This window comes from Staurois parvus, unplaced genomic scaffold (assembly GCF_062004578.1).
Source record: "Staurois parvus isolate SC_StPar_1 unplaced genomic scaffold, SC_StPar_1.0 ptg000636l, whole genome shotgun sequence".
Lineage (NCBI taxonomy): Eukaryota > Metazoa > Chordata > Amphibia > Anura > Ranidae > Staurois > Staurois parvus.
In genome coordinates, this window is record NW_028318432.1 from 1,182,823 (window position 1) to 1,200,199 (window position 17,377).

The 17,377-nt window shown below is 43.0% G+C and overlaps 1 protein-coding gene across 1 annotated transcript in view; it reads left to right on the plus strand.

The window, feature by feature from the left end:
* Positions 1-17,377, plus strand: part of LOC149449091 (macrophage mannose receptor 1-like) — a 164,558-nt gene that overhangs the window by 129,126 nt on the left and 18,055 nt on the right. Inside the window, exons 25-27 of the mRNA XM_089693713.1 lie at positions 4,103-4,268; positions 8,259-8,408; positions 13,240-13,356. Of these exons, the coding sequence (XP_089549839.1) occupies positions 4,103-4,268; positions 8,259-8,408; positions 13,240-13,356 (433 nt within the window). The remainder of the gene's footprint in view (positions 1-4,102; positions 4,269-8,258; positions 8,409-13,239; positions 13,357-17,377) is intronic.

The window sequence follows — 17,377 nt, forward strand, 5'->3', positions numbered from 1 at the left end:
GGTGAATCTTCTTGACAGGGGCACAGACAGCAATAAAAACTGACAGGGGTTCTAACTCCACTTTATCCAAAACTAAAACATGTTTTGCCTTTAATACTGCAGCCAAGAAATCAGGCTGACAATACAGAGTGCAGTGACCCAGGTTATACAGAGTATAGTACAGCATACAATGTTCCATCGTACATACCGTACAACAGACAGTACAGAGCAGTGCACTCCAGAGTATGCAAGGTATATAACGTATACAGTAGAGTGCAAAGAAGTAATGTACAGCACAATGTATAGCTTGTGGGAGAATTTTGGAGTCTATAATTCCATGATGTGCAGAAATACAGAATATACAGTATGTTGCACAGCACAGCAAACACAGTGCAGCACTCTGGAGTGTGAAAAGTTATTATTATAATACAGGATTTTTATATCGCCAACAGTTTGCTCAGCGCTTTACAATATAACGGGAGACAATACAGCAACAATACAGTTCAATACAAGAGGGTTCTGCTCCTCAGAGCTTACAATCTAAGAGGGAGGGGCTAGTGGTACAAAAGGTAATAACTGTGGGGGATGGACTGGTAGGAGGAGTAGAAGATTCCATTATTAGCTGAGGGCAGGATAGGCTTCCTTGAAGAGATAGGTTTTCAGAGGACGCCTAAAAGTGAGCAGAGTAGGCGATAGTCTGATAAATTGGGGTAGAGAGTTCCAGAGGATGGGGGAAGCTCTGGAGAAGTCCTGCAGATGAGCATGGGAGAAGGAGGCAAGGGAGCTAGAAAGCAGGAGGTTGTGCGAGGAGCGGAGAGTACGGTTAAGGTGATATTTGGAGACAAGATTGGTGATGTAATTTGGGGCAGAGTTATAAATGGCTTTACATGTTATTGTTAATGTTTTGAATTTTATCCGTTGGGCCAGTGAAGGGATTGGCAGAGAGGGGTGGCAGATGCTGTAAAGTACGGCAAAGCACACAGAGTACAGTGGTCTTAAGCAGATCATTAAGAGGGCAGCAGCCAGATATATGTAACCTACTGCTCAGTGCACAAAGGTAGAGTGGACAGGATTATCTAATGTACATCACATGCAAACTAGAGTAGTAAGGCATATATAATGTGCCTTTGACACCAAAAGTAACACCACTTCGCTAGGATCTCTTTTGCACAGAACATTTTTTTGCTGACTTAATAAATTGTTAAAAAGTGTAAATAGGATTATATGAGATGACTGTATCTTTCCTGACAATAGAAAAATGAATGACTGTTTAAGTGATACTAAACACACACTGTTTCATTTACAGTATCTCTTCTCTTTCTGTATAAGGATTATGGAACTGTTATTATTTTATTAAAAAGAATATCTAAGTACCTTTTTCCTAATCGATATACAGCTGTCACATGTCCCAGCTCTTTCCCAGCCTGCCTGCAGGGAAACATAAGCAGGAGGAGCTTCTAGTCTTCTGCTGCTGGTCACATGTTCAAAATAAATTTAAAAAAAAAACAGCCTTTCAGATACAGATTAAAAATAAATAATTAATATCAATAAACTGTTTTAAATCATCATACAAATATATATATATATTTGACATCAAATCTTTATTATTTTTTGGCAATAATATGATGTGGATGTTACGCCGATCCAGTCTGTGTCTTAGAACAGGGAGGTGAAGCCTCCATCAATCTACATGTAACATCCCTCCCCCATTGTGTTTGACTGGTTAGTGGACATGGAGGAGGAGGGAGGGAGTGGGCTGTCATTTGTGTATACACCACATATGTTGCTCTACAGTCACATGGGCTGCTATGATGTGATAGGGAGGAAATGCTCAGCATAGAAACTCACTGAAAACTGAGCATATACAGAAGGATACTGCTCTGCAAAATTTGCCAACTGCATTGGGGGCAAGAACAGAAGGAGAAGATAGAGAACAGCAGGATCAACCAGGTATTTACAGAATACAGGAAACGAATCCCATAGTGACTGAGTATGAACAGCATGGAATACAGCATTTTAATGATAGTTTTTTTTTATGATTTGGGTTTAGTGGCACTTTAACTATACAGAGAAAAGCTGCTTCTTTGACTCTAGTGCCTATAGGTATAGGCCTACTGTGCTCAATGGCAAGTCGTGCCTTCCTCAAGGGTTTATTTATTAAAAGAGATATATAAGTAAATTCACCTACATTCACTGACCTTTCACTGTATTGATTTATATCATGTAATGGAGATGAGGTGTGTTTGAAGTCCGACCTATGTGACAACCATGGCTACACCAAAGATACAATGGAAACCTGGAGGATTTGCTATTCACTGAAATACCAACTGAAAATAGAAGAAAAAAAAAGAAAAAACAAAACAAAAAAATGCAGCTACCACATCTAAAAACTGGTAAGTAGGGATAAGATTGGGTTCAGACCAGGGGCGGACTGACCATTTGGAAACTCAGGCACTGCCCGAGGGCAGTAGGGGGCCCAATGAGATGCCCATGGTACCTTTTTCATAGGTTTTTTTGAGTTTCGGCAAGGACACAGGGGCCCCATGATCCCCTATTGCCCGGGGGCCCCATGAGTTGTCAGTCCGCCCCTGGTTCAGACTGAACCTGAAAGGAAGCTATCAGTGCCAAACAGCTGTGTGTGGGGATTCCCTGCTCTGCAACTGCACATACATAAAGGGGTGGAGATGCTTGTTATCAGTGACATCATTGACCAAATATGGCCACGTGGGTGTCCCCTGCCTGCAGCTGATTGGCTCATAACAAACAGCTTACTTCAGATTTCGGACAAATATGAGTTCAGACCAAACTCAAGCTCAAACTCATCCTTACTGCTAAGCTGCAATATATTACATTTTTCTTTCTGTGTTTTTAGATATGCTTTAATCTTTTGTATGCATTTCACATAAAAGAAGATAAGAGCATGCAGCGCCTGCTCTCCATGCAGAACAGAGTGCAAATGAAGCGACATCTGCTTTCATTTTTTTACATACATTCTTTATTTATAAAAGTAGGTTTTACAGAAATAACCATAAGGGAAAAATGTATAGGATGAAAAAATGAGCATAATATAATCAAACTAATGCATATACTGTAACATGTGCTTACAAAAGAAATAAGAGTGTCTCTTCCTTTTCCCCTCGAACAAATACAGTATAGCATACATTCTTATTTTTAAGAATAGGTTTCATATTAATTGTAATGAGTAAAGAATGGGTGGGAAGTAAAAAAACAATGACCTTAGCATAGTCACACATACATAAAACAGAATGGGGGGGATTTACTATAGCTGGTTCACTCAGAATCTGGTGCACTTGTGCATGGTAACCAAACAGCTTCTAATCTCAGCCTGCTTGATTACGCTTTGGAAATAAAACCTGGAAGCTGATTGGTCTCTATACAGAACTGCACCTGATTTTGCACTGTCCAGTTTTAGTAAATCACCAATCTGAAAAAGTAGAGACTAGGTGTTAAATAATATGTGGAAGCAAATTGAGGCATTAATCATATTTTCATGACAATGTAATAATGTAAAGAGATATATATATATATATATATATATATATACATTTTTTTTGAAGGCAAGGGGATAAAGGAAGGAAATAGGAAAAGGGGGGAGGTAGTTGCATGAGGCGGGAGGGATACTTCTGTGAAAAATAAGACTAGTATCAAAAATCTTCACAAAGTCATGCTTACATTTTTATATTTCTAAGAGTGGTGCAAGCACAGGTTTTGCATCACTCTTTGTTAATTCCTCCCATTACGATAAAGTTACACAAGAGTGTTTTTTGTTAACTTTTTAAAAAAAAATTCTTAATTAAGACCTATGAAATAAAATGTGTGCATCCAAATCTGCTACCATCTAAAGCCTTCCTCCAAATTAATATGAACAGTATAATACATTAGGGTACAATTAAAGAAAAAAAAATAAAAGGACATATTTATATTTCAATTTGTAGGTTGACATAGTGACTCTGTATTGTCATAGTCTGCATGTATATATTACACAAAACCTTTGTAATAAACTGTAACAGCAAAACAAATATAGCAACAACACATTTGCCTGTCACCAGTGATTGGTATAATATCAGAATCCAGAATAGCACTGTTACTTTAATTGTTTCAGACGGACAACCAGTACAAGTGGTCTGATGGCTGGAGACTCCGTTACACCAAATGGGCTTCTGAGGAACCAAAGGAAAAGGGCAAGTGTGTTTATATTGACGTGGATGGCCAGTGGAAGACAGCATCCTGTGATGAGAGTTATGCTTCAATTTGCAAGCAGAGCAGTGGTAAGTGGTATATGTTTGTAGCAATGTGCTTTCATAATATTCCTTCTTCTTTCAGTACTGCACGCTAGAATCTGCCACTGCCTTCCTTGCTTTAGCCCCTGTAACCAGTTCTGGAACAAGATCATCCAGTACCTAGGGCGAAGAAGCCAAACTGAGCCCACTATGCAAGATGTATGAGCATCATGTGTCAGCAAAAATCCCCTCTCCCTACCCACCCCCTTCCAAAAAAAAAAATAGAGCACTAAATGGCATTCTTAGCCCTAAGCATAAATTCCCTCTGCAAGCCAAAATTCTCTCCAAACAAATATTCCTCTGCCTCCCAGTATAAATCTTTCCCAACCTTCACCCCTCTCTGTCATCTATCTCTCTCTCCAATTCTCCCCTAGCACAACTGCCCCCCCAATAAGCACCCTCTTAGCACACACCCTATCCTCACCCCTCAGATTTCCCCTCCAAGCACAAATCCTCCCCCTCTCCAAATAATCCTACCTCCCAGCACAAATCCTCCCAACCAAATTTCCCTTTCTAGCACGAATACCCCTCCAATCATCCCTGCTAGCACAAATCCTCATCAAACCAAATCCCCATTACTAATACAAATCCCAACCTTAAAAAAGTTCCCTTCTAGCACAAATCCCCCTCTTCCAAATCACCTGTTCTAACACAACCCCCCCAAATCCAGCCTCCTAGAACAAATCTCACCCACAAACCGCCCTCCCCCCAATCCCCCCATCTAGAAGAAATTATCTTCTCCCTCCCCCCCCAACACAAATACTCTCCTCCTCACCACAAATATGTATTACTTTTTGTAAGTGAGGTCTCCATAACTGGACACAGTATTCTAAATGAGGTCTCACTAAAGATCTATATAGGGGAATCAGGACCTCCTTCCTCCTGCTGGTGTCCCCTCCAGTGATACATCCTAGAATTATATTTGCTTTCCCCACTGCCTCGTCATGCTGTTTGCTCATTTTGCATTCATCTGAGATGTGTACTCCCAAGTCCTTTTCCTCTGAAGTGCTAGCCAGTAATGTACCCCCAATGTTGTACTCTTTCAAGGCATTCTTTTTCCCTACAGGTGCATTATTTTACATTTAGACACATTAAACTTTTTACCAATCTTCCAGCAATGCCAAATCATGTACCAGGTTACATACATCTCCAGGGATATCAACCCTATTGCAAACTTCTGTGTCATCAGCAAAAAAGACATACCTGGAGGGGTCGCGGCAGAGGCATAACTAGAACCTTCAGGGTCCAGGTGCAAGAAACCCTGCCCTCTGGTCCTGGGGCCCTTCCCTTTGAACCTGGGGCCTTTACTCCCATCCCAGGGCCCTTTGTTACAGTTCTGCTGCAGGATATTTTAAATTGTTCTGCAGTGGACCCCCTTCCTGCTGTTCTGGGGACTCCCATGGTGGTAGAACGCCAGTGCCGGGTCACAAGTGCAACCATTGTGACGCTGGTAGTTTTGCCACTGGGTGCTAGCAATGTGTGTGAGTGCTATAGTACCTTCTGGCTCCACCCCTGGTGACAAGGAGGCTACAGGACCCCTGCAGCATGGATGGGGGGGGGGGGGGAGTTAGCTATGAGCAGTATACAGTGTGGAGTAACAGTGAGAAGTATACAGTGGGGAGGGGACAGCAGTGAGCAGTATACAGTGGGGAGGAACAGCAGTGAGCAGTATACAGTGGGGGGCAGCAGTGAGCAGTATACAGGGGGGTGGCAGCAGTGGGCAGTATACAGTGGAGGGGCAGCAGTGGGCAGTATACAGTGGAGGGGCAGCAGTGGGCGGTATACAGTGGGGGGGCAGCAGTGAGCAATATACAGTGGGTGGCAGCAGTGGGTGGTATACAGTGGAGGGGCAGCAGTGGGCGGTATACAGTGGAAGGGCAGCAGTGGGCGGTATACAGTGGAGGGGCAGCAGTGGGCGGTATACAGTGGAGGGGCAGCAGTGGGTGGTATACAGTGGAGGGGCAGCAGTGGGCGGTATACAGTGGAGGGGCAGAAGTTGGCAGTATACAGTGGAGGGGCAGAAGTGAGCAGTATACAGCGGGTAGAGGGGGGGCAGTAGTGAGCAGTATACAGCGGGAGGGGGAGAACAGCAGCGAGCAGTATACAGTGGAGGGGGGCAGCAGGGAGTAGTATACAAAGGGGGAAGCAGTGAGCAGTATACAGTGGGAGGGGGCAACAGCAAGCAATACACAGCGGGGGGGGGGGCAGCAGTGAGTAGTATACAGTGGGGGGCATCAGTGATCAGTATACAGTGGAGGGGGGCAGCAGTGAGCAACATACAATGGGGGGGGGGCAGCAGTGAGCAGTACACAGTGGAAGGGGCAGCAGTGAGCAGTATACAGTGGGGGAGGCAGCAGTGAGCAATATACATGGGGGGCAGCAGTGAGCAGCTTACAGTGGGGCAGCAACAGTGAGCAATATACATTCGGGGGGGGGGGCAGCAGTGCGCAGTATACAGTGGGGGGGGGGCAGCAAAGAGCAGTATACGGGGGGGGAAGCAGTGAGCAATATACAGTGGGGGGGGGCAGCAGTGAGCAGTATACAGTGGGGGGAGCAGCAAAGAGCAGTATACAGGGGGGGCAACAGTGAGCAGTATACAGTGGGGGGACAGCAGTTAGCAGTATACTGTGGGGGCAGGCAGCAGTGAACAGTATATAGTGGAGAGATAGTAGTGAGCAGATTGAAGTGTAGTAAACAGAAGAGAAGCATTACAGACAGAGGGAATAGCTTCAGGAGTCCCTCACCATATGGCTGGAGATGTACCAAATGTAAATGTGTTCATAGTAATGCAGATAATACAAAAATAACAGAAAGGATACCAATATAATACTTGCATATGAAAGATAAAATACTGAGGTTTATTACATTCTTAGGAGTTTGTATATGATGGAGTAATGGATAGTGCACTTTAAGGGCTCTTTCGGTGGGCAGTGACACCCATTCTACCTGCTGAGCTACACACTGCATTCGGATTCATGCACCTGATCCTGCTTGCCTGTCATATTTTGCCTTGCATCTGTATCCATGGAGCTGGTGGTGTTTGAAGACACAGAAAGCAGTGGCTCAGCATACCAGATGGGTATCAGTGCCCAAACATTTCCAAAAAAAGTTATACAAATTATTGTCGCACAAAAAATGTACTTGTCTTTCTGTATTAGTTCTGTGTGTTGCGCTTTCTATATATGGGTTTAATTTAGTTAGAAAAAAATCCATTTCGGAACATTTGTTATATTTCCTAATAGTTGGTGGGGTAAAACCAACGATCATTTCCAGCTCTAATGGCGAAACAAAAGCAAAGAGCAGGATGGAGATTGTTTCTCGAATATCCGAAATTCTAAGTGTGTATGTGGTTTTCATTGTGGAAATTCCCTTAAATCGTTAAAGCAGAGCTCCACCCAAAAGGGGAAGTTCCGCTTTAAGGACTGCTCCCCATTAAGGATTGGCACCTTTGGGGGGAGGGGGGGAGCGGTACCAGAATTTTACAGGTACCAGCTCCCAATTGCGGTCGGACCGCCTAGGCAATCGGAAGTGGAAGGTGTCCTCCCTCCCTGTAGTCTTTTGGGACACGTGACAGGTCCCAGAAGTCTACAGGACCATTGCGCATGCACAGTGGGTACCCGGCTGTGAAGCCGCAAGCTGTCACAGCCGGGTGCCCACACTGAAGATGCCGGCCTCCAGGAATACAGGACGTCCAGTGAAACGGGCTGCGGGGGACACACCATGGGACCGAAGGACAGGTAAGTGGCTGTTTTTTAAAAGTCAGCAGCTACAGTTTTTGTAGATGCTGACTTTTATTTTTTGACAGGATGAGTGGAACTCCGCTTTAAGTCTCTGATGGCATTATGGAATGTACTGAAGAGATTTTTCATACGAATGTTTGTGCAAAAATCTACCGCAGTATAGCCAGCTTTACACAACCTAGCAGAGGAGTTTTCTTATTTCTCATGAAAGTGCAATCTTCTTTTTTTATGTTTTTAGTGATAGCTCCCACTGAACCACCTGCAAAGCCTGGAAAATGCCCAGACTCAAGTTCCATAAGATGGATTCCTTTCCATAGCCATTGCTATTTTCTGGAAGCTGCAGATGATAGCACCTGGGGTCATGCATCCATAGAATGTCTTCGGCACGGTAAGCACAATAAAACACTATAAGGGCTCATTAATATGTGCGCCTTTACTGCTACCATAGATTGTTTTTCAGAGGGCATTTGACAGGCAGTGAGGGGGTGATTTGTCGTCTTCAAAATGCTGAACCATTGCAAGGCAGTTGTGGTGTGGCCCATTCACTTGAATGGGTTGTGTTCAGCAAAGCTGTTGTGTGCATCCATGTGCCAGCATTCCATTCATTCTATTGGGATGCGCAACTGCACAGGCCCTAAAATAAAAAAAGATAAGCCTAAGGACTGGTCACTGTTTCCATGTGCAAGTGTGGAGGAAGAAGATGCCTGTTGCCTCGCTGTGCAAGACCGAAGGGGGACACAATAACTTAGCGAATCCTAAGGAGGTAGTGCTACACTAATAAGAGGTACAGTTCCAGGTCTCTCTACTTAAAGTGGTTGTAAACCCCTAAATTTATCCAGTGAAGTGATTGACCTCAGGTGATACACAGAGATTAAACACATCCTCCTTCATAAGTTGTACCTGTCTATCTGCTGTCTTCTCTTCTCTACATCCCTTCAAAGTGATGAATTTATAAAGCTTGTCTGGAAGTTCAGATAACAGGGGGGCGGAAAGCTAAAGTTACACACTGCCGAGGTCAGTGAGGAGAGCTCTGAGAGCTGATTGGCAGGAACAGACACACCCCCCTCCATACAGCCCACAGAAACAGAATTGGGGCTGACAATCTGCTGAGGTCCCTCCCCTGCCTCCATTTTTTTTCTTGGTGTCAGGAAAACTTGTCAGAAGAGATTCATGTTAATAGCTGTGTAATGAAGCAGCTGACAAATTCCACATAATGCTCTTAATTGAGAAAAGTACACACTATAGAGGAAAATGCTTTTTTCATATTTCATGTCTGAGATTTACAACCACTTTAACCACTTGGCGTCCGCCTGCTGTTTATAAATGGCAGGGCGGTGGCACTCCAGGGGCGGGTTGGCATTCATAAACGGCACCCGCCTTTTCAAGCTGTGCCTGCTCCCTGGGAGCGTGCAGCACCGCGATCCGGTGCCCGCTGTGTCCTCCGGACACAGTGAAACACCGATTGTCGGACGGGACCTCTGTACGAGGTCCCGATCATGTGATCACTGATTGGCCAATCAGTGATCACATGCAAAGTAGTAAGCAAGATGTCACTTGTGACATCATTGCTTACTACGTGTGAAATCTGTGAATGATCACAGAGGTCACATGGTACAAGGCTATTCACAACAGCCTTGTACCATGTGACAAGGTGTGACCAATCACAGCTCACTCAGTATTTCTCAATGGCTGCAAGAATGCAGACAGAGAGAAACAGAAATGATTGCTTTTACATCCTATATGGGTGTAAAAGCAATCACTGTAAAAAAAAAAAATCTTCATCACCCCCCACAAGTAGTACAGTGTCACCATGGTGACACTATACTGCTAGGGTGACAGTATGTTAAAAAAAAAAAAAATAATAATAATATAAAAAAAATAAAATAAAAATTTTAAAAAAATGTTTAAAAATTATAAATTTTGGTTACAAACTAATTTGGCTTATTTTTTTTTACTAAAAATATAACAGAATACATTTTGGTCAAGATTTATGATGAAAGATTATTTATTTGCAAAATTTTATAAGAAAAACACTTTTTTTCAAAATTTTTGGACATTTTCATTTACATAGCAAAAAAAATAAAAATCCCAGCGGTGAATAAATACCACCAAAATAAAGCTTTATCTGTCTCAAAAAATGGTAAAAAAATTCATATGGGTACAGTATTGCATGACCGCTCAATTGTCATTCAAAGTGTGATAGCGCTGAAAGCTGAAAATTGCCCTGGACAGGAAGGGGGTAAAAGTGTCCGGACAGGAAGTGGTTAAGGAACAGAATGCTACTAAAGATGTGAACTACATCTTGCACTTAACCACCCCTGTAGGAGCCCAGTTGGGGTTGGGGGAGCCTTATGCCACTGCTAAATGGACTTTTGAACTTAAAATTGTTTTCACCTATTTAAGGTATGATTACTTAGTGGGGAACCAGGAAAATAGCTATGGGGCACTTAGGAGAACATGTGCAGGAATGTGTATTGAAGATTACCTGTGAAAGTGCTCATACATACCAAAAGTTTGACCGCATGAGCTACTAAATCACTGCATGAACTGTATTATTAAGTCATGTGGTATTTTAGTAGTGAAACATTCTTTCATGTTCCAGCTGTCAGCAGGGGTCCCCCCCCAAAATCCATACCAGACCCTTATCAGAGCATGCAGCCTGGCAGGTCTGGAATGGGAAGGGGGGGCGTGACGAGTGAGCCCCCCCCCCCCCTTGTGAACCATACCAGGCCACATGCCCTAAACATGAAGGGGTGCTTTGGGGAGGGGGGGGTCTCTTCCCCATACCCCTGGCCAGTTGTTGTGGGGGCTTATCGGAATGTGAAAGCCCCCTTTAACAAGGGGCCCCCAGATTCTGCTCCTCCATGTGAATGAGTATGCGGTACATGGTACCGCTACCCATTCACAAAAAAAAAAGTGTAGTAAAAAATGACAGAAGACAGTCTTTGACAAATCCTCTATTAAAAACAAAAATAAAAAAAATGTCCCTCAAAGTAGATCCAGCATTAGTCACGATACCCACCGCCACCGCTGACCCGGAGGTCAGGTGCATTGCTTTGGCCAATCACAATGCACTGCCAGGACGCAGTGCATTCTGGGGCATGGTGGGTGAACAGCACACCAAACGCCCTTACCGTTTGTGTGTTCAGCAAAAACAAGAACTGCCCATATTCGAGTCCTTGAACATGAACCCATCTCTAATCTACAGTAAAGAATGTTTATTTTTAATGAATTTGGCTTGGTCTGCTACTTGAAGACCAACTTAAAGGGATGCAATGCATGTATGGCACATCACAAGACCAGATCTTAAAGTAAAACTGTAGGCAAAACAGTTTTTTTTTTTCATTTTGGATAGAGCGAGGGAGGGTTATACCCGTCAGATTGTTTCACCATCTGTGTCCCACTGCGGGGATTTCCCTTAACTTCCTGTCCCATAGCCAAACAGGACGTGAGAGGAAATCCCTGCAAATTAAGGGAAATTCCTTGGGGAGGAATTAGGGAATTCCTTGGAGAGAGTTCCCCTCTATCACTTTTCTGGGGACAACCCAAAATTTCTTTTACTTTCACTTTCAATAATGATGGTAAATGAAACAAATAGAGAGGGTGAATATCCTTAACGGGGGCACCGACAGTGGTTCTAATCCATCTCCACTCTTTTCAAAACTAAAAACAAAAAGTTTTGCCATTAGCTATAAGGGGACAAGATGAGATAGAGCGGATACAGTACAAATGTCTAACATGCAGTGAAGCTATTTGGAGGAGGATAAATTGCCATTGTTAATGACAGTACTAGTGTTGAGTGCATAAGCAACTAGCCAGTTGGGAAGCTGTGACTTGGCAAAGGTGATGGAGGTCCTGGTCGAGAAGGAGCTTTTGTGTTTAGGCTCCTTCCCCACCTACCTGAACCCCAAAACTGGGCCTGAAATCATGGCACGGGGCATCCTAGGGACCTAGCCTGGGAGTCATGGAAGATGGAGTGAGGCCTCAGGAAAAGAGTAAGCAGTGGTTATGTACAAGAGTACAATTTCCTAGTGTTTAAGTGAAACAGATCAACGTCACTGCTAGTGAGGTGATGGGTTGCTGGGCTGGTGGAATCTGGTACAAGCTCATTGGTACTGCCTCAGAAATGCTACACAGTACAGGGAGAGAAGAGTTATGATGTGTATTGAAGACTTATTATCTGTGGTGCATAGAGTGAGGAACTGATGGGCCACAGATTACAAGGAGTTAATTATGTTATTTATGCAGAAGCATCGCTTTCATGTTGGAGTGCTGCCTTATCGCCAACCTTTAATTAAATGGTAGGCTCAGTTCACCTTTGGGGGCACTAGTGAGCACTCTCTCTTGGTCCCCACTTGGGAGATCTAAGCACCCCCTTACAGCTTATATTGGGTTGTCACATATAACTATTGTTTGTATTGTTATTACAATGATTAGGTTATAAAATGAAAGTGTATGGTGTGACCATAGAACTCCTTTGAAGGATGTCTAAACCTAACAACAAAACTGTATGATATTGCAAGTCCTTAGATGTGGTGGCTGCATTACTTTTCATTTCACAGGCTAAGAACATTTGCATCAAGTGCAGAAAATACTTGTTGATCCTGCCACAAATGCAATGCTGAATCAGATGAATGGAACGGATTTCAGTTTTATGACATTCCTGTCCTTTCAGTTTGTGTCTGTATTTATACAGCGGACAGGGGCAGAACTGTGTTAGAGCTATAGGGGGCCAGATGTAAATGAACTTGTGTCCTCTTACATCGGGCTATATCTAGTCCGTCACGTTTAGGTCCAAAAAAAGGAAGTCTCTTTCCATTTTTTTTTTCCTGGGCCTGGGCGGACTCAGGAATAGGTGGGTGAAAATGGACATAAGTCCGTTTACATCAGGCTGCCCATAGACCCACATGAAGCTTCCAATCAGGTCCACCTGTCTGTTTTTTAGAGCTTTGTGAAAAGGTCCTTAAATATATCAAACTAATGCAGCCTTCATATGTAAGGGGTTGTAAGCTGTAATAAATTACATTTTTGTTTTTGGAGTTAGGTACATGATATAGTAAGGAATACAGAGATGCATTAATTTGTGCCATTTATGTCTGCCAAGAGTACAACTTTTACACATAAATTCATATAGTACAATGTAGACAGTATTATTGGGGTAATTCTTGAATATGAAAAAATATTGTTTCCTTTCACTGTTTTGGAATTCTTCTTTGCAGGAGGCAAAATGGTTTCAATTGAAAATCAGCATGAAGCAGATTTTTTGTTTCATCATGTTGAGTTGCTCAGCGACACAGAAATCTCCTTTTGGATTGGTTTATATAAAAACGTAGAAGGTACAGTATCGTATCTAAAACATTGTTGTCTAGGTTATCATATATGGTCAAAGTTCATTCACTACATCGCATCAACCGGAAAACGGAACTCCAGCCAAGATATTTAGAGCATTTTAGGGTTAGAATCCCTGTCAGATTCTTATTGCTACCTATGTTTCCATTGGAAAGAGTTCCCTTTTCTTAAAAGATACAACAGGAAGTCATTGGAAGTCTCCCCAAAATGAGGGGATATCTCACCAATCAATATCACTGGAACAGATTTCCCCACTGAATGATGTTATCTTTACTTCTGTTATGGTGACAACCAGAAAATTTAGCATTTCTCATTTTCACACACAATGACCAAGGTCACAGGACTAAGGCTAGGATCACACTAGCCTGTGGGCTGGTTGCGAGAATCACATTTGTTCCCGCACCTGCAACCACCCGCAGCCTAATTGCGCTGTCGTTGCAAGACGCACGGGGCTGCCATTAATTCTGAATGAATGAGTTATTTTGGATGGCATTTCTATTTAGCCGTTTGCTTGCTTCTTGCTATATTTTCGAGATCTGAAAAGTGAAAACTGGGTCTTTGATAGATGCCAGCCTGCCTCTATTGCATCAGAAATCTTCAGAAATTAAAGGAGACCTTTCACAAGGAACATGGAGGCTTCCATTGGTTCTCATTCTGCAAATGCTAGTTGCTTGACTATCATGGCAACCCTATTCCTTTTCTATTATGAGTAATTAATTCAGGACAAGTATGCGCATAACAACTTCTAAATCGATTCTGACTTTCCTGATCTGCATAGTCCAGTTTTCCAGGTCAGTGACTAACATTTGCAGATGGCGGTAAGCAATAATAGTCTTCATATTAAACTTTAAAGCCTATCCTAAGCAAAAACTACAAATAAACAAAAGATAGCCAATTGAAATATAAAAATAAAATGCTGGTTTTACTACATCTGAAGATGCCTCCTGCAGTACTTCTTTTCCATCTTGACTAAATGCCTTCAGTCTTCCTGGGTTCGCTGCCAGAGCTGTTTTTGCAATTTTTGCACACGTTTAAAAAATAATTTTAGGCCTGAAGATTACACAAAACCCCCAAAACATTATATATTTTCTGAAAGCAGACACCCTAGAGAATAAAATAGTGGTAGCTCCAATTTTTTATGTCACACAATGTTACCGCAAAGGTCTTGGAAACTCAAAATTTCAGTAAAAAACACACTGAAGGGAACTTTAGGGCAAACAAACACAATAAATTACCAATTTTTTTTGTAAAATATAAAAGACGAGGTTGCACCAAGTAAATAGATACCCAACATGCCAAACCTTAAATATGTGTGCATTTACATGGGGTGGGGCCTCAAAAGTTTTTGGAGAGGGATGTCATGTGCTTGGGTGTAACTTTATTTTTTTGCAATAACATTTTTTTTTTTTTAACGTAACTTTTTTTTGTCATCGCATAGGGGACACAAGGTACCCTTTTGTGATGATTTTTAGGTGACAGGTTCCCTTTATTGAACCATGCAGAGTCTAAAAGACCCTGCATGTCTCCTCTGGGCTGTGCTAGCCAAGAAAGTGACAGCTGTGACCCAGAAGTGATGTCACACACGTCGCCTTCCGGATTGTGTTTAAAACCCCTTACTGTCATGTCCATACGATGTACGGACCTGGCAGCAAAAGGGTTAACCCACTTCCTCTGAGCACAGGCTGTCATGAACCCGCCCCCCGCCTGTGACTGGATAAGCAGTGCAGATGAGCTTATCTCTCCTGTTTTCTCCTCCTATCAGCATGCTCCTTGTCAGCACATCAACTGATTAGCTTCTTACGCTGCTGCTTCTTCCTCCTTGGGCTCTTATGGAGTTATTTCGAAAGAGAGAGGGAAAGCTTTTTGAATGCTCTTGATATTGACCAACATATCATTCTTCCATGCACTGAAATGAAATATGGAGCTCCTGTTTCGAGCACAAATGTGTTCTTGAGATGTCAAGCCCCCTAGTAGATTATCCAAAGAAATCTATAGAAAAGTCAGTCTAGTGAGGGCACACACCATCTAGATCACAGTAGATGCTAGGCTGTCATGGCAGGGGTAAGAGTGGAGGGAGATCTGCCAGGGAGAACAGCAGGCAAAACCCAACATAAATGCTGTAGTCTCCCCTTTGTGTGCATGTCAATGAACGTGGTTACATACATAAAAGCATTCCATTTGCTTAAGTTTCTTATCAAGACTTAACACATGAAAAAAGCAATCAATAGGATGAGGGCACTCAAAACAATGATGCATTTTTTTTTATTTCCTTAGAACGGTGTACAGCATAAATGTGCTTAAAGTAGAATTAAAGGCATTTTTTTTTTAATTTTCTGTGTCCCATTGGGGAGATTTTTCTTCACTTCCTGTCCCATATTCACAAAATGATGTAAGAGAAAATCCTTTCAAAGTGAGGGAAATTCCTTGTATTCACCAGGGTCATCAAAACTTATATCAGCTGTCATCTTCTAGACCTGTGTGCCTTTCTTTCAATGGGGGTGAGCGGTTGTCGCGATTTGAAGTTTTTGGCGGGTTTCATGATTTACGTGGATCTGTATCGCTGGATGACACGATTGATGGTGGATGTACATCAATTTGTTTATTATTATCAAAGGAAATCATAAACTGTCAAAACCTGTGTATGTTTATTTACACTTTACTTTCACACACTCAATCAGAAGGAGGTATCTGGGTGCCCTCTAATTATTAAAACAGGCTTCCAACTTCCGATAAGGCCCCCCACTCGCAGACCCCTGCAAATACTGGACCAAGATTGTGGGAAGAAGGAAGAAGCCCTTTTTTCATTTATTTTTAGTCATACTAGACCTAAAGGGAGTGGTATGACTCAGGAGGGAACCCCACACTTTTATTGTGTGGGGTGCCCATTAACATTTATACCAGCCCCTCATCTGTGCCCAGCCCCCGTGCCATTTGTTTGGAAAACCTTAGCCTATTAGCCAAGAATGTAACCATTACTGTTTTTTAACATTAAAGTGGTTGTAAAGGCAAGACATTTTTTTACCTTAGTGCATTTCTAGATTTATGGTAAAAAGAAGGTCCCAGTATTTGTATCCCCCCCCCCAACTTAAATTCTTACTTGAGTTCCCACTTGATCCAGTGCTGTGCTCATCTGTAGCAGCTCTCTCCCTGCAATACATTAGTTCCTGCTGGCTCCTGCTGCTGTCAAGAAAATCCTGTGAGGAGGGAGCAAGGGGCAAAGCTGAGCTGCACTGTGTGTGTCTATGGATGCACACAGTACAGCTTGGGAGTGAGCCAAGTACGCTGCCATAGGAAGCATCTACAGAGAAGAGCAGGAGCCAAGAGCACAGCAGGGGACCCCAGAAGAGGGGATTCAGGAATGCTCTGTGCAATACCATTGCATAGATATCTTCACCTGGCTTTCCTTCTTTTCTCCTGCCCAGGAGGGCAAGGTCCCTTAATAGAAGTCTCCTCCAGTGGGGTGGACCCTGGGATGCTGTTCTACCCCAACATACTGTAGACCGCTCCTGCCACTCAGGCTTGAGACTATTTACTTCCACACTTTCTCCCCAAGGATTGGCTGAAATCCCATAAATATTCAGGCTGCAAACTCTGCCCTCCCTCCCACTATGTTTTAGAAAACTCTAAACTACAGGGGCAAGTAGCAGAGCAGCAGCCTGTAAAAACCTGAGCAGTCCTAACCAATCAAACCCTGCTCCACTGATTACAATGAAGCCAAACTAAATTTACCTAGCTACCTATCTAAACTAGAAGGGTGTTACATCTGCATCCTTCTTTGGAGTGCCCTCATCCTTGGCTTGGCTGCACTGGCACACTTCTGGCTGTAATCTCCCAGCAGAATCTTTATGCTGCTGTGAACTGTCCTCTTCCCAGAGACTAAAGCACTGTGCAGTCACTCCTGCAGCACTGGATCATTGGTTGCCTCTGCTATCCACCTGGCTCTTTCCTTGTGAAGGAGATAAAGACTCTTTCCGCCTCTGGACAATTTGGGCTTACTCCTAAAGCTTC